Source organism: Chaetodon auriga, chromosome 10, assembly GCF_051107435.1.
Source record: "Chaetodon auriga isolate fChaAug3 chromosome 10, fChaAug3.hap1, whole genome shotgun sequence".
Classification (NCBI taxonomy): Eukaryota; Metazoa; Chordata; class Actinopteri; order Chaetodontiformes; family Chaetodontidae; genus Chaetodon; species Chaetodon auriga.
In genome coordinates, this window is record NC_135083.1 from 8987142 (window position 1) to 9005001 (window position 17860).

At 46.5% G+C, this 17860-nt stretch overlaps 1 protein-coding gene across 3 annotated transcripts in view; it reads left to right on the forward strand.

Moving 5' to 3' along the window:
* The first annotated feature begins 364 nt into the window (after positions 1-364).
* bicd2a (BICD cargo adaptor 2a) overlaps positions 365-17860 on the forward strand; it is a 40673-nt gene continuing 23177 nt past the window's right edge. The window contains exon 1 of one of the 3 annotated variants that reach the window (XM_076741319.1): positions 365-927. In XM_076741319.1, the coding sequence (XP_076597434.1) occupies positions 688-927 (240 nt within the window). In that variant the 5' untranslated portion in view covers positions 365-687. The remainder of the gene's footprint in view (positions 928-17860) is intronic. The other 2 variants (XM_076741317.1, XM_076741318.1) reach the window with 2 other exon arrangements.

Here is a 17860-nt window from a genome sequence, read left to right on the forward strand (position 1 = left end):
ACAAGCACTGCTGCCCATGTAGGCGTTATCCCAGCTGGTTGCGTAGTTGCATCGTATTACAGCAAACGGGCCATTCAGCTGTTCCAAACAAGCCGGTGTTGGTAACGTGAACGTACCGGAAGTATATTGATTTTTCTTTCAAAATAAAATAGTAGACCGCTGACATTTTAGGAAATTATCAACGGCTTTTCACACCCTACATTATATTTCTCGAAGGTGTTTTATTCTGGTTTCAGTCCGTGAACAAAGCGAAATAAAAGTGCAGCCACACGTGATCTGAAGCGTATTTTCACCGACGATGGTGTTTATTTTGAAAGTAAGAACCAGAAGTTGTATATCCGTTTTTTTTTTTCTCTCGCTCTCTTGGCTGTTGGTACTCCTGCTCCGGCGCTATCGCTCCGACAAGCCGGGGGGAGAGGAGAAGGAAACGCAGGAGCTCAACGATGGAGCATTTTTAAGAGATAACGACGAGCTCCCCCGTCGTAGAAAATCGAACAGAGACACCTACATGACCAAAGAAGCAAGACCGGCAACGAGAAACGCAAACGTAACAATCATGCAATTTAAATACAGACGAATTTAAGCAACCGCTTCTTCTTCAAGGTTACACCTCTTGAAGACGCCCCAGCATCCCCGTTGTCGCAGATCAGCTGGCCGTGCGTTGGTTGATCGTCACCGGTACCGACCATGTCCGTGGAAGAGCAGGGCTACCCCGACGCGATGCTGTTGCTGGAAGCCGGGCCGGAGTGGATGCGGGCCGAGATCGAGCGTCTCTCCCGCGAGCTGGGCGAGACCACGAACGAGAAGATCCAGGCGGCGGAGTACGGGCTGGCGGTGCTGGAGGAGAAGCAGCAGCTCAAACAGCAGTACGATGACCTGGAGATCGAGTACGAGGCCGTCAGGCAGGAGCTCGACCAGCTGAAAGAGGTAGGATTTATTTTAAAATCACACAATATACCTGAGATAGAGTAGCAATATCATCTGGTATGTATCGCAGCGACTAAAACCATTTATTTTAGGGCGTGTACTCAGATGTTATACTAAAAAATGGGTTTCTAGTAACACGGTAATTTATTTGCCTTTATAGTTCACATAGGGACTTGGTTTGCTGTAACACTGCTGCAGGTATCAGCCACGAAATAGCTTCTTCATCCTACAAGGTCAAAACTGCAGGATGAGGAGGGGATGCTTCCCCTGTAGGCTGCTCCACACCCCACCCCCCTCCTCACTCAAGTTGTCCCCCCTTGCACAGCCACCTTTATTTATTCATGCACATCTTACGGCCCAGTCTTTAAGACATTTCTGTCTGGCTCACAGCTAGCCCAGGCCTGGTGTAGTTCCACCCCCGCGTCTGTAATGTCTTAATCTTGAGATATGACCATACTGCAGGCAGTGATCTGCAGTGCTTTGCTGTGCATGTTTGATTTGGCACATAAGAAGTAAATCTGACTCACACATCTGTATCCTGTGTTTGTATTTGATTTAAATCTGTTCTTCGGGCACATTTTAACTTTTTAAATTGGATTTAAATGTTGAGATCACATTCATAACCAACACTTTTAGATGTTTGATAGGTTTTAGATATGTTGCCAAAGCGGCTCCCAGCTCCGTGGGCCCTCCTCTGCGAACTAGAATTACTAGTTTAGTTGAAAGGGGCGGGAGTAGGTTTGAATTTTTAAACTTCCCGCTCAGAAGAGAGAGGGATGAGCAACATGCAGAGGAAAGCAAACGAGTTACGACCCTTCGGGAATGGAAAGAATGTTGAGAGTGGCGGTTCAAGCTGGCCCGGAGAGTCAGATAAAGGATGTGTCTGTTTTTCTCAACAGTGGCCGGACTTATTCTCGACTGTTGTATCACGCTGTGTCCAGTTTTTCTTCGCTAGAGCAGCAGTTTCTCACCGTCCTGTGATTTAGGAGAGACGTATGGCACACTGTCCCGCCAACAGCTGCAGCCTGTGCCCACAAGTAGTCATGGAAAAAAGGCAGTTTCCCGCTGTGGTTATTCATGGTTTCTCACATCCTCCTTTGAGATGTGGGTCCTTCCTGTGTCGTCCCACAAGGCCAGACAACCAATGGCTGATAAAGCTGGCTTCATGGTAAACCCCTTATCGCCTTGCCAGAAACCTGCTCAGTTCTCCTTTGGGTTTCAGCAGAGAGACGCATACAGAGAGGGTTCTCGGCGCTCTGCTTCTCCCTCTTCTCTGTCCGTCTTCCAGCGGCCCTCTCGCTCGTCGGCGTTATTGCTGAAAAGAAGGGGGGGGGGGGTCTCGGGGCCGTCTCAGCAGCTCCTGCTCTGTTTCCCATGGATGTCTTTGGCAAGAAGGCCCAGCTCTGCCACAGAGGAATGACAAGCAGAAAGCTCTGAATAGAACAGACAGCCTGAAAACGTTCTGAGAGAGTAACCATGACAGCAAACTAAGGCAAATAAAAAGAGTGGGGACATTTGTTTTTGGTTTGTTTTTCAGAATTTGCGAGTTGAAGTCTTATTCTTATAAAGAAGCTCTCATTGTGACTCTTGGGCTGATCTGTCTTTCTGTCTCATCATGGAACACAAACATCCATCTGTGTGGGCAATAAACTCGATCGTTTGCTCAAAGCTGTGGCCGAGGGCCTTTCTTTTGCCTCAGCGCCGGGTCGCGCTGAGCAGATCACAGTTCAGATGACCATAAAGTCCATAGTTATGTTCTTTTATCCCTCCACCCAACCCCCCAGCACAGCCTCTGTATGAAGGCCAGAGGTGATGCTATCACGAGAGAAATGCAAACACATTCTTCTGCACTTCCTCTTTATTGTCTGTAAAGGAGCAGGAGGCAGCGGGGGAGCAAACACAAGATAAGCTACTGTCACAACTGGGGACAGCGTGAAAGCTTATCTCAGTGGCTGCTTTCCACTCAAAATCCAAACTTGCAATTCAAGGTATCACTGAAAAGACAAACGTCATATCAATCATCCTCGTAGTCTTTTGTTGCTCTGATTTGTGGGACATTTTGAAGTGTGGGGGGGTCAAACTGACCAGTGTGGCTTTGTCTGCAGCTGTTGCAGAAGCACATAAGGCAGTTAGTTCTTATGTCAGGTTTAAATTCCATCTTCTCTTTAGCACGCAATTACTGTTTGCGCTGATGGCGACCATGTTTGGATGTCATTCTCATTTCGAGGACGTAGACAGACTGGAATAGATTGTCTGGGAGATTTACAGAGCAGCTGAACACTGGATCCTCTCCAGCGACCCTAAACCTCTCTTCAAACTTGCTGGTATGCACAAATACAGCACAAAAGAAAACAGCTCGAATGTATGTATATTGGTGATGATTTAAATGTCCAGATCAGACTCTTTTGTCTCATGCTGGATGTAAAACAGCCAATCAGAAATCATCATGACAGCGAGCAAACTCCCCATACCATTAAGCCAGTTCCCACATTCTCACCTACCAGTGCACAGGGCACTAATGTTCACACTGAAACACACCCCCGCATAAACGCTGCTCCGTAGGCAGGAAGATGGCCGCTGTTGCTTAGTAACGGCACAGCTCCGTTCCTTAATTTGAGCAGCCGCGCTGCTTCCTCAGCAGGTGCTGCTTTCTGAGGGAGTTTGGGGGTGACTGCAGAGAGATCACCTCACGCCAAGCTGTAATGGTGCACATACACATGGTAATTGGCTAGAAGTAAGCATGCATTGGTTAATGATATTCATAGGATGTTCCTCTCTGCTCTGATGAAGCTATCATATGTATGTACAGTATGTCTTGTGGTTTACCATTGGCATACCAGTGCCAGCCACCCCCTGCTTTTCCATTCACTTCAGTGCCTTCCAACCATAAAATTATCCCCCCCCCCCCCCAGTTATTTTGTGCACTGCCTTTTGTCACTAGGGATGTACTGCTATGTATAAGTTGATGCCTCCTTGTCCTTATCCAACTTCTTCCCCATTCACTCTGCCGAAAAGGAGGTAAAGTTCTAAGTTCTGGAGACGTCTACAGTAACTAACTGCTGAGACTTGCCTTGCTCATGCATTGCTTTGTGATTATGCCACTTTTCCTCAAGGAAATTTTTTGGCACACTGTATTTAATATCATAGGTCGACAAGTGATTTCTACATGGTAACTCTTGAAAGAGTGCTCTGATTAAGGCACCCTTGCATGCCAGTGAAGATATGATAGAGCTGTGTGGACTTTTACCCAGTTATCATGCAGATTACAAAGTACAGGTTCAGTCACAAGGTAAAGTAGATAATGACATTATACTCCACTGTACACAGCAGCGTAAGAGCATGGGGTGGTGTTCCCGTAGCTGGTGTTGATATTCTTAAGGTAAGCCACTCACGGATGACATCATGTGCCACACCTCCAGCTGTTAATGCAGTTCTGAGGGACGTGACGACTCCTGCATGTATATATATGGAGGACTGGCGAGGCTTTGGTGTGTGTGGTGGGCTCGATGTGAACCCCCTCAGCCTTTCATAGGTTTGTGAATGCACTGAGATGGAACACAGTGGCCACAAACGTCATCTTTTATCCAAAGACAACAGACCCACAGAGCATCCCACAGTCCTCACTTTTTATTTTTTTCCAATGCTGGTTCTTTCTTTTTCTATAGACTCATAGACAATGGTTCTTTAACAAAGGCCTGGAGCTCCTCGGGTCCTTGTTGCACTGCGGCGACTCTTAGAGAGCACGCTGAAGTCATTTAGCCACACACAGACCCTGTTCCTGCCCTGCAACTCTTCTATCGATGTTGCGGCAGCTGTGTCCTGCGTTGTGGAATTCAGCCAGACAATCAGAGCCCTAAATATTGTTAAGCTCAGTAAAACCTGGGTTCTCTGTGCTCCGCTCGCTGGCCCTTTGTGTCTTTGAGCCAACTGGGGTTAACAGGTCTTGGGTGTCACAAACGAAGAGAGGGTTAAATGCCAGCAGAACACAGTGTATGACAAAGGACAGATTGAGAGAGGCCGGCCCATTGTGGTTACATTTGAAAGGATTGGTCACTTTTGTCCCTTTTGAAATGGCAGATCACTAAAGGATATATCCCAATGTCCTTAAACAAAGATATCTGGTGCGACTCCAAGCCCTTTCTGTAGTGTTAAATGGTTTGGATGCTGATTGGACGTCAGTAGAAAATACGAGGAGGACACAAAACCCATCTGGTGCCTTATATGAAGAGTCGTAAATAAAGTCAGCCTCGTCATTGGATTGCCACACCAAGCTGTGTTTCATCCACAGCTGCTGATGTCTCACTCTCATAATCTTTCCTGTTTTTTTCTCACTCACTTCAACCATTCTTGTAGCTTATCGCAACCTTCCAAGTCTTCCTACTAGCCCATTCAAGACACCGTGCTCAATCATCTTATTTCAATGGGCTTTCAGCCGGTGTTCAGCAAAATTTTTTGTCTCTATCTGTGACCTAGCACATGCGAAACCTTTCAGCATTGTGTTGGGTTGTTCTGATCGGCCCTTTTATCTATAATGTCTTTTGTTGGACGGCAAGTCTGCAGTTAAGGGGTAATCTTTTCTAAATGGCACTAAATAAAGTCCCAAATCCCCTACCCTGTGCGCCTAAGAGGATGAATCCCAGCCGCTATGCACAGGGCTTACGGAGGTCTGGGAGTCTGCCAGGCCCCGGCACACTCGCCAGCCTCCATAGCCGGGGGCAGGTGGGTGCATTTTGGGGTAAAGGCTGCACAGAGGCTGTCAGGTGCTCTTGGGAACATGCCCTGTTCTCCTTATCCTGGCCCAGTAGCCTACTCAGATGGCTGCCAAGCCTAGCAGTCTGTTCTCTGAGTGCTGTCAGGCCTGCCACTCTTCTGTAGGACTCTCAGCCTCAATAAGCATGTGCAAATTATTGTAAAGAACTCCCACACGATAATTTTGTGAGGATATCTCCAGTGGAAAATTTGATCAAGCGTCCAGACAGATAAGATCCGCTCACATCCGCACGGACTAATGTTGCCTTCTGTGTCACAGAAGGACGACCATATGGTATTGCAAAGTGATGAAAGAGTCATTCTGCCCAGTTTTAGGTAAAATGGCCCGCCACTAATCCGTAATGATTTTAAGGGCTTTTGTCCTTAACTCTGATAAACAAAATGCCACCAGCAGCCGTCCACAGTTCAAGCAGAGGCCACATTGACTCCGGAGCATTAGCAGAGGGCTGTTTGAGTGTTGCAGGTCTCAGTGGGTGAATTGTTTGGGCTGCTGGGAATGTTTCTGGCTCCATGTGTAAAGAGTGGAGTGTTTGCGCAGCACGGGGCGGCGTACAATGAGCATGTGTTGAGTATTGTTGGTGTGTAACAGTTTGTTGGCTGTTTACGTGACTGAAGGTCCTCAGTCAAACTTAGATCATGCTTCCCCTCAAGCCTCCTGGAAGTTGTTCAGGGCTACTGATAGAAGAGTACAGCATTGTGCCTGCTCAAAGGGATACTGTATAATCTAATTTTGCCTGCGTCATCAGGTCCCAGACTCTGGCTGCAGTAAATATTAATTAAGTTATTAGGTAATTGTGATGAAGTGTCTCCAGAAAGTTTAACCCAAACGCGGTTGAGCAGCAATGAAGCGGATGATTTTAATTTGGGTTTTTGCTATGCTTGATCCGTCAATATGTAAAGCCTACAGTTACTGTTATTACAAATGGCTAAATTTCTACCTTTTGCAAAACTCTACTGTATAAAAAATTCTTTAAAAACATCCACAGAAGTCAAAAACGGATGTAGAGAAGCGGTATGGCAGTCCAGCACGTTCATGATTCCACCGGTGTAATCCAATTACTGAAGACTAGGGCCAGATCAGACACGAGTTCAGGCTAAAAGCAGAGGATGAGGTCATAGTAATGGCTGCATGCCTCCGACAATACAACATGGTTCACTCAAGCAACAGGCCAGTCTCCGGTTTCCCTTCTCCTACACTGCACAGCGACGCTAAACTCTTCCAAATCTGTCCACAAAGGAGCCAGTGTGCATGCACGTGATCGTGCTCGTGTGTGTGTGTGTGTGTGTGTGTGTGTGTGTGTGTGTGTGCGTGTGTGTGTGTGTGTGTGTGCGCGTGTGTGAGAGAGACAATGTGGCTACTCATCCCTTCTTCCCTACATGTCCAGTTGTCTTTATTGTGCAGTTTCATTGTCTCTCTTGCATCCCACTTTCACCAAATCATCAAACCTAAACCAACCCGTTGCTTTACTTTTAACACCACAGAGAGATGATTTTTGGTATTTATTGTGTTATTCACATTATTTTTGGTGTATTTAAGGCTATGGTCTGTACTGGGGAAAAAAACACAAGCCTGTGTGTTAGGTAAGTTTGTTCCACAGTAACACTACCCTGCTGTGTACAAGATACCTCCTTACATAATACGTGTGATGGATACTGTATTTTTCTGTCGAAACACATCGTCCGGTTAGCTCGAGGCCCGTGAGCTGCTGTTCACTTAAGGTCAACTTAACCAGTTCAGGTAGGGCCATATTTGTATTGAGACACAGGTGTCTTATATAAGCAGATGAATCAGCCGGGTGTGTGGGTAGAGTGTAAGTTTGTGGCTGAGTTTCTTTTGAACCCTTTCATAGAGTCTCAGATTGAAGTCTGTGGGGGCTGCAACAGATTGCCCACAAACAGTCCTTATCTTCTCTGCCACAGGTCCTTAAGCAACATGATCGACACAGAGCGGCACCCTGATATAAAATATGCCAAAGGCCTCGCCAGAATTCTTGTTTATGGCTTAGTGTTTGGATAATAAATCTCGGTTATGGGTGTCCCATAACTGTACGGAGTCCAAGTAAAGCTCTTCTCCATCAAATCTTTCTTCTTCCTTCTTCCTTCTATTGAAATGAAGTCACTACTCACATCCCCTGCCCCCCTGCCCTACATCCTGTTTACTTGTGAGCGGCCTGGCTTTTTATAGAGGATAGGAAGCGTATGAAATATGGCTCTCAGATATCTTTTTAGATCAGAGGAAGTGACCATGTGAGGTTCATCGGTCAAGTCCCTTCTGTCACCTGTGCTCAACAAGGAAGGAGGTTCAACAATCCAGTTTGTTTTTTTAGAATGAGAAGAATGTGCTTTCCTTCACTGGTGCTTCAACATCAACACTCATTATGCTGCATTTCCTTACAGAAACTTCAGCGTCTGTATAGTCATCTCGCTTTTTGTGCAGTTATCAGCAGACTTAACCAGCATCCCAAATGTGCCGGGAGCTTCTTAAACTGGTAAAAGGTGGATTTTTAAGTTTCCACCAGCAATCTGATCTTATTTCATCTTGTGACTTTGGCACATGTGGACTATATTGAGGTTTTCTCTTCGGGGTGTTTTTAACCTCTTGAGTTTCAGGCAGCATCCCAGAAACAAAAGACATGTGACGGGCGTGCGACACCCACACTTATTAGCATATACGAAGAGCAGGAATACACTTATGGTAGCTATAAGTGGACAGATGGTGGGTGCCCCAACCCCACCCCTAGATATATCCACACACATATCTGAAGGGCATGACTCGCTCCACCCATATCCTCCAACTTAGGAGAAGTTTTGTTGTGCAGCGTCCTCTCTGCACTTTGTCCCAGTGCGTCCTGTGGTTTGGTGCAGTATGAAGAGATCAGGGGCGAGATGTAGACAGATAGTGTTCTCTGGCACACCCCTCTCCGGTTCCTCCGAAATTCTACATGGTCCACTCATCTCAATTATCTTGACTGGCAGAGCAGCGCCTCCCGTCTCACCTAAATTAATTAAACCAGCAGGCAAATTCTGAGTCGCACCTCCTCGTTTTAATAGGCCATCTCTCCAAACATCAGCAAACCCAGTTTCAAAGGGTTGTCCCTTCGCCCTGGGGGTCCTTTTAACTTCAGCACCACAGTGCAATCAGAGAACAGCGGTATGTCTACATTCCTACCGCACTCCATACCCACCACCCTCCTCTTCCTTCCCCAGGCTCCTATTGTAAATAGGCTAGTGGGGCTGGGTCCCCCTGTCACTGTGTGTCCTACCCGAGTCTCATGGAGCCCACGCTTTGAAACCCTCAGGCGTGGTTGAACACGGGAGAGAGAGGGAGGAACTGGGAATAGAAAAGGGGTAAAAAGGAGGGGAGAGAAGAAGACAGAGTTGTATAGTCGGGCAGGGGGCTGCCTGTACAGCAATAACAACATTAGAGTTTGGGCCTGCAGAGAGCAGGGAGAGGAGGGGTTTTAATTGGATGTGTGCCAGCCTCTCAGGGGTCCTTGAGAAATGTTGATAGCAGACAAAAAAGGGACAGAGGTTTCCTGTGGGAACCAGTTCACTCTTTTAGATGGGAGAAGAATAGGGATTCCTCTGTCAGCTGGCTTGATGAGTTTAAAGTGCCGGGACTTTAAATGGAGAATACCCAGCTGTCTTTTTTTTTTTTTTTTTTGAACAAACATAGCTTAATAAATATGTATCTTATGAAAGCGCAGTAGGCTGTTTTCCAGCATTTGTTTAGCTTTGACTTAAGGGCATTTTGTTCTGGTTTATCTTTCATCTTGTTTTTATTATTTAACTTGAATGCCCTGTTGTTAGAATGAGGTTTAGGTATTGTAGAGTCGAGCGAGTGTGTTTTGATGATGGAATAAAAGAACTTATTGTTTCATGCAAATCAAACACAATTGTTTGTCTGCTGTGCTCAGACACTGTATTAACCTTGAGTACTTCGTTTGCACACAGATAAGATCGATTCTATGCACAGTGGTGGCTCCTGAGCCCCCCACCTCATTCTTTACACACTGCCTCACACGGAGGGTTTGCCACTCTGACCCAAGCTTTAACCTCACTAGCAGAGAGAATGTGTGTGCACACAGTCACATACAGGATTTAATTACTTCAAATGGAGAAGGGAGGCCATTAGTCTCTGTCTGGCCGGGAGGAAGGGCAGGACCTGCCCAAGAGACCATCCTCTTGGTTTGGTAGGGTGAATGGAGAGATAGGAGAGGGGAGTTAGGGAGATAGCTGAAGCCTTCTGTTGGGGTGGAGTGGAACAGGAGTGATGAATAGTTGCATTCAAGTGGCAACACACGAAGCGCCTTAGATGGAAAGAAAGATGGCAAAATCGAGTTTCTGCAGCCCCTCCCCCAACCTGCCAATGCTTCAGACTGATTGATTAGGCACGTCTCAGCCCTAATGGGGTGTCGGATGATGAGGGGAAATGCATTAGGGTCCCACATATGGCATTCATCTAATAATTGATTGTTGGTAAGGTTACACGGCGGCAGGCTGAGGGGTTGAAAAGAAACCCATCAACACAAACTGTGAACAAACACACAAACAGACTCAATGTCTGCTTCACCTTCCTGCTCTCTGCAAAGCTGACCTTGTACTTTGGTCGGAAATGTTATCATATCTGTGTGTGGGTGAGTGTGTGTGGGTGTGAGAGAGAGTTTACAAATGTATGCAAATATGTGTATGTGTGTATATATGTGTATGTTTGTGCTTGTGTGTGTGTGTGTGTGTGTGTGTGTATGTGCGCCTGGCCCCAGCTGTGAGCCCACCTGCTCCCCTCTTCTGTCATGTATGTCAGTAACAAGAGGCCGTTCAGCTGTGCAAATCATATGTAAGGGGCTCCACGGGGAGCAGTGGCTTTTGGGAAATATGCTGAAATACGCTCTTAATAGAGAGTCAGTCTGATTCACTGTTTGCTCACAATGATACAAGCTTGGCCAAATAGCAAAGAGCAAAAATAAAAATACCTCAAAGCGGCCTCAGACCTCAGCATGTTCTTGTGCAAACAAGCCTCACATGGGATGCTGGTGAGGGCCGCTGCCAGTGAAAGAGGGAGGGGAGCCAAGCTGTGCTGGGCCGGGCCCTGAAACAGCCATCTGTGGCGATGGCGCTCTCCTGCCCTGCCTCTACTGACCGCCTCTCGCTCTGTCACTGTAATTGGCGTGGTAACCATGACGACCACTGTTCCCCTGGGGTGCGGGCGCGTGGACCTGGGATATCTCATCCAGACGCAGAGTGTCAGGCAGAAAGGGGAACCGACAGGCTGACTACAGGCAGGCACAGATAAGGCTGCCTTTTGCATTGCAAATGGTTGAGGGTTGTGAATGCCCAGAGCTGGTATGGAACGGTGCCGTGATACGATGATAAAGAGCCCAGACTGCGGCCCAGACGCCGATATGGTGGTGCAATATATCAGGCCTATTGAATCCCTCCTGTCCCTCGAGAGACAGGCTTTCCCTTCCGTTCTGTGGCAGATTTAACAGCTGAACAATAGACCCAATAAACAGCCAGGGATAAACAGATGCTTCCCTGTGATTAATTGACTGCTAAGCTTAAATACTGAAGACAAAAGTCAAATTTAAAACCGTGCGGTTCGTCTCTCCCGTTGCGCAAGACCGAATTTTCATTGTGCCACAGAAGAGAGAAACAAAAACAGTAACCCGAGTCAAGACAAAGCTTCTCAGGGAACACTTAACCCCACCGAAATCTGTTTTTTCTCTAAATGTTGACGGTGGAGGGTGGTTTGTTTTTGGGCTCGGCTTGTGTTTCACTCATGAGTGGGGTGAAAATCGTTTCTCATGACACTACCAATTCTTTAGTACGTAAGAACTACCTTCACCTTATAGATCATAAGCACTGAAGGGCAAATAAAGTGCTCAGACCCAGGCTCCGAAGCTCACTGCTCGAGCCGTAATGACTGTTTTGACCCTGTAATAACAGAGGAGCAAGTCCGTGAGCACACACATCATGGAGGATTCAGCAGGACACAGACAGTGTAATGGCAGCGTGCTGCTTGATTGTCCTCCTTTGCAGGTGTTTCACCTTTTAGAAAGGACGTATATTTTCTCTGAGCTCCCATCGTTGCAGACGTACGATGAATATAGATCAGCAGCGCGTCTGAACATGAAGCCTGATATGACCAAAGACTAACTTCACACAGAATCTCAAATGCGGACTTCGGATTAGTGGCCCATGTGAAGTCGGAATAAAATATGAGATGTAGTTTTCCCCAGCCAGATCTGATGAAAGCACCATCTTGCACTTAATCATTACACCCTGATGTAAGCAGGGAGAATTTATGTCGAGATTTTGTATCAGTGAGCTCCTGCAGGCCAATTAGGCGATTCAGATATTTTTTTATGGTTGAAGGCGACTTCTTCAGCGAGGCGTGTAAAGGGCCTCATGAGTCTGATTAGTGCAACGCTTGTACGCAGAGACCTCTGCGTGTGTGTGTGCATGTGTATGCCTGAAATACAAGTGTCTACCTTCTCCCTAACGGCTCCATCCCCACTGGCGTTCTCTCTTTCTCTGTCCTGCCCTGCAACTCAAGAGATCCACAATCTGGCAAAGCTTTGTGGTCTTTTCCAGGAGGTTCACGCCCTTCGAGTCTCATGATGAGAGGGTAACGCTCAGCCAGTCGACTTGAGGCTAAATAATTTCTTTTCAAGGAAATATGCGTCTCCTAAACTCACGCCTGAGTATGTGTCTCTACCCTCGGCTTTCTTATATCCTCAGCAGTGTGTTCCTTTGCCACGGGCGTGCAGTGCATCCCCTGTATGTGTTGACAACATGAGTTGCACGCGGTGTTGCCGGAACCCCTATGAGGCTTTGAACATTCACCTCCTCCCCCCTTTTATCTCAGAAGGGAGAGCAAGCCTGAACAAGGCTGGGGTACCAGGTGCTGCAGTATGGCTGACTGCAGGGCACACCAGGAAAATTGGAAATGGGTGTGTGCGCGCATGTGTGTGTGTGTGTGTGTGTTGAGTGTGTGAAATTGCCCAGGCCTGTGTGCGAATAATGGCCCAACGGCTCTGCGCTATGCAGTGAATCAATGTGGCTCTGTGCCAGGCAACAACTAATATCTCTGCCTCCCTCATTGGCATGTCTCTCACCCTCCTTCGTCCTTCTGTTCGGCACACATGACACCTCGCACACTGTTAAACATGACAGTTTCTTCTACATGTCCAAGAGTTTCTCCTCTTATACTTTTGCCACAGAAAATCCCTGCTCGAACGGTCAGGATTTAGAGTTGAGGATGTGTTGAGAAGCTGTCAGGAAAGCAGGAGGGGGATAATTCAAACCAGCGGAGAGTGAATCATAACCTCCACGGATTTGTCAAGAGCAGAAAATGAACCTCTGTCTTTTCCGTTTCCGTCCCATCCCCACTGAAGAGTGAAGTCTGAGGTAAATAATTAGCTTCTCTGTTACTCATTAAAGCAAGTGTCATTGGTTTTGGCATACCGTGCGCTAATCAGCGACAGTGCTCTCAGTAAAGTGAGTTAACTAAAACAAGCAGAGGCTGTCACGTGACGCGTGTTTTCGCCTCACACAGAAACATGTTATACAGCCTGTTGACGCAGAAATAACACAGTGAGGTACTGTGTGCTAAAGGAGCAAATGAAATGTAGAGCGCTGAGGCTTTTTAGTGTAGAATAGGGGGTCAGGCGGCAGTGCTATGTCATATGCATGTTGGCTTGCCAGATGCTTTTTAGCATTATGCCCCACGAGATCTGTATTATGAACAGTTGATAGTGGACAGCTAAATATAGCGTCGACACACACCTCGAAGCAATCTGTCCCCTCCAAGTCGCAGGCTGTGCAGTGGCCTGAGACTGCACATGGAAAGGGAGAACGAGAGCACGTCTCTGTTTATCATCACAAACTGTGACTCCACGTGAGCTGCGATTCACGAGGCAGGCGAATCCATTCACTACGGGGTTTTTTTTTTTTTCTTTCTGCTCCAACTCTCTTCCTGCGCAGTCGCCTACAATGACTAACTCTGACCAGCCTTCAGTGTTTGCTGGAGCGCTGCTTCGGCATCCGGGGTCAACCCCAGCGCTCACACCATCTGTATGAGCAACCAAACAGATCTGGATGACATAGCGTTGTATTGTTCAGCGTTCATCACAGCACCGTCTTTGTCATAGCATAAGAATGTAGCTGAAGAGACTGGAAAATCTCAGCTCCACATCAGCCCACTCCACAAGTCTTGCCAAATGCGTTCTCATATCGCAGATCTGCATCACGAGGCCGCGTCGTCTGGTAGGCGTGTCCTGCCGTGCCCTATCTGGCATCATCTAGTGAGATTATCTTGTCAGCATTATGCCTCAAAATCAGTGTTTGGATAAGGGAAGCCTTCATGTTTTTTTTTTTTTTGGTTTTTTTTTTTTATTCCGTCCTGTCAGATTTTAATGTGGGCTTTTTTTCCCCCGTCGATGTGGCTTTATGTTCTGTGCCAGAAATTATCCTCACTAGATGAGACTTTTGTTGGCTTCATTTTTTTTTACTATTCATATTTTCTTTTGGTTTTCCCTTCAAAAGCACCCCGCTGGGGTTCTGGTTTTACTCCCCTCCAGGTTTTGTCAGTCATTGTCTCCAGGCTTGTGCTCATCTTTTGCTTCATTTCTGTCTTCCTCACTACTCCGATCGCAGCTCCTTTCAGTCTGGCTCAGCAACAAAGAAGCTGACTGACTCCTCTCTCTGTCTTATCCTGTTTCCATTCCTCCATTTATGTCTGCCTCTCCTCCTGCTCTTTGTGCAGAAAGCTTTACTTTCCCATTAGATCCGGGCTATGAGACCACAGGGGACTAAATGGAAACCGTAACAATGAGATGATGCTTGCTGGAGTAGAAATAGAAGAATCAGATCCAAATCCAGAGTTTTCTAATTGGGTTTTGGTCCTAAGGCAGGGATTTTCAAGAGGACTCTCTCATATTGATTGCATACTCCTGGCCTCTTGTGTATGTGTGTGTATTAACTTGAATGGACCCATTAGTTTTATTCTGCACAGTATCTCTGGTTGCATCTTTGGCCACTCATTGTTCTCATGCCACAGAACCTGTGCTCTCTGCCAACAGGACAGAAACTGAAAATAGAATTTAAGATTCGGTTTACTTCAGCTCCACGGGGCCTCTGAGACCGTCGGTATTGATCTGTTTGCTACCTGTCAGAGACCCAAAGCCCATCTCCCTCATGACTCACCGGATCAGAGGAGTGTGCACAGGAGGATTCTGAGCTGTGCAAAACCAGAATGAACTCTGTGACCTATATTCTGCCCGCTTTAACTTGCTAGACCGTGTAAGGTGTCGAACATTAGCAGCGTTCAGCAATGTGCTTCTGTTACTGAGCAGGGATCACTTAGCACAAAGGTGTGATTGACTGTTGAGTCCTGATTTGTCCCACTCTCTAATCAGTGGACTTTGCCTCTGAAGGTTGTGTCTTTGGTCAGATTAGAGGACAATGCAGCGATTACACCCTGCTCCAGCATGCTTTAAACACAGGCACACAACCATTCTTCATTAAATCCAAAGCTTTCCTGTCAGCGCTGTCATAGCAACATTTGTTTAGCCGAAATATAAACCAACATTATTGATTGTGTTTAACCGCCAGGGTGTAAAATAAACTTCATTACCAAAGAAGCCAGTGTTTTGATATACCCTTCAGCTAAAATAAAAAACGAAGGCATAGCAACGGGCTCGTTCCTCAAGCTAGTCCGCATTCACGCACCCATGCACGAGTCTTTATTTATACCTTTGAAGGTTTCCATGTGCTAATCTTATGACTCGTCAGTCTCTGTTATGGTGTGAGCAATCTATGGGGAAGTAATGGAAATAATTCTGACAGCTGAGTGAAAAAAAGAACTAAGATCTCATGTGACCCGTCTCATTTTATCAACTCCTCAATCACATTGTGCTCTTGATCGCTGTGATTACGCACTTTGATCTGCACATGGCAGCCCACATCATAAAGACCAGCCCAGCAGGGTGTCTAACCTCAGCCCGTAATGTACGCACTCATCCGGAACAGATACTGGGTTCTGCAGAGGGATAAATCTCTTGAATTATTGACTTTTCCTTATGTAGCCTCACAATGTTAGCCACAGCCTTCAGCTAGGACAATCTGTGGGGAGATCCAGTCCAGACAGCGTGCTAATGACTAAAGACCTGCCTCTGATTAGCTTTACAAGAGATTAATAATCCATGCTCACATGTCCAATGTGGAAAAAACCTGCAACATATGGCAAAACTAAAGATGAATTATAAATTGGGTGGGCAGCTCACTGTGGGATTATAAGATTGGTCGCGTGCGTCCCCAATTTACCCTCCCCAAAAAGTAGCCTAAACCCACGCTTGGGGAGTTGAGATTAGAGGCTTTGGGCCAGTGGGTTTTGGCTGGGGGCTCTACTGCATGTTTGAAGGACAGGCCTCTGAGATTGGATTGATTGGAGTCCCTTTGACGTCCACCATGCACCAAGATTATCATGATGGGATTCTCCTGGTTTCTGATTGGGTTAATCCTGCCTCTTGTAATGACTTTCTAATCAAATGCAAACTCCTGCTGATTGATGGTGCGACTTTTGGAGAGGAGGGGGGAGGTGGGGAAGGTATGAGGGAAGTTATTTAACAAATCCTTTTTTTTTTTTAGAGTGACTAACATTAGTTACTTATTGACCGAGTGGATGTCAATGAACAGCCATGTGAACCTTGGCTACAAGATTACTGAAGCAGCTCCCAGTGATTAAGTTATGATTACTATCTTTATTTCTTCCATTGAAGGTGACGTCCAGTCAGTGTGTGCTGTAGGGCAGCAACTATCAATCATCAAAATAGTTTCCGTTCCATTTTTCTGTCACTTCACTAATTGATTCATCAAGTAATTCCAGCTCCAGTGTGTTTGATCAGTCGATATTTGGTCTACAGTAACTGGGTTGAAAATGTTGGAAGGTGTCTGTTAATCTGTACAAATGAAAAAAACTCTCTTTAGTGTATTAGCACAATCAGGTATGTGCTAATATGCAGTTGTTTGTTGAAGATGAGGTACAGATTCCTCATGTTGCTGACAAAGTTGGCACCTTTTGAATCATCTGTTGCTTCTAAAAAAAGCATATTGTGCCTCAGTGTGAGAGTATATCTGTTCATCACTGCTATCTCCAGTGTGGACCATCATCTTTCCTGGAATGTGATAGACGTACTAGCCACCCTGCACGAGACATGATGTCACGCTCTTCTGTAACCCATTAAACCAGTTTTCTGCATTCACATATTCGTTTAAGTCCAGCAAGTAGGCCAGTTCAACTAATACAAATTTTCCAGATTTTCCTTCCTCTAAAGGAATTACTGGGATTAATGCGATACGCAGTCAAATGCAGAAAATCCTGCAGCAGCCAGTCACGTGCAGATGTGAGGGGGTAGCAGGTCGGAGAGAAGAGAGCGAGCGCGCTGTAGCTGCAAACAAGGTCAGATTCAGTGCCTCAGGTGATTCCAGATTACCGCCTGCGCTCGGGCTGTGAGGCGAGATGAGAATCAGAATCTCCATCGGATTGCTGGTGGTTGAGGGATTGGAAATGAAATCTGTAATCAGCGGGGTGATTATTTTGAGAAGGGAGAGAGTCGCCTAACCTAGATTCTGCTGCAGTTAAGATCTCCCTGCTTCTCTCTGTAAATGTTTGTCTCTGTTCATATTTGCTGCCTTGCAGGCCATCAACAAATTAAGCTCCAAATTAAGGCAGCGCTTATAATAGTAGAACAGTCTGTCCTGTTGCACAGTCAAACAATGTGACTGCTCTCAGCCTTTCGACAGAGAATATCCCCCTGCAGAGGGTGGAAGCCTTGGCCTATATGTCACCATAGTTATTTAATCTTCATGAACTTCACCCCCCTCAGTGCGTAAAAATCAAATCATATCTGCTGACCTTCCCATCCTCTATGCTATGATCTCCTGCGGTATTAAGAGCATTAGAATACAGGCTTCTCATGATCTACCAGACACTCGTCCATTTGCTCTACTTTTCCTGTTTGGTTTTCCCATCTGTGGAGTCACTGCAGAGCACGTGCAGGGGAGGCCAACATCCTGCGGGTAGGGGAGGGAGAGATGGGGGAGCAAGGGGAAGACGGGATGATGCAGCCCAGATGGAGCCGAAATGATTATCTCCACGGGG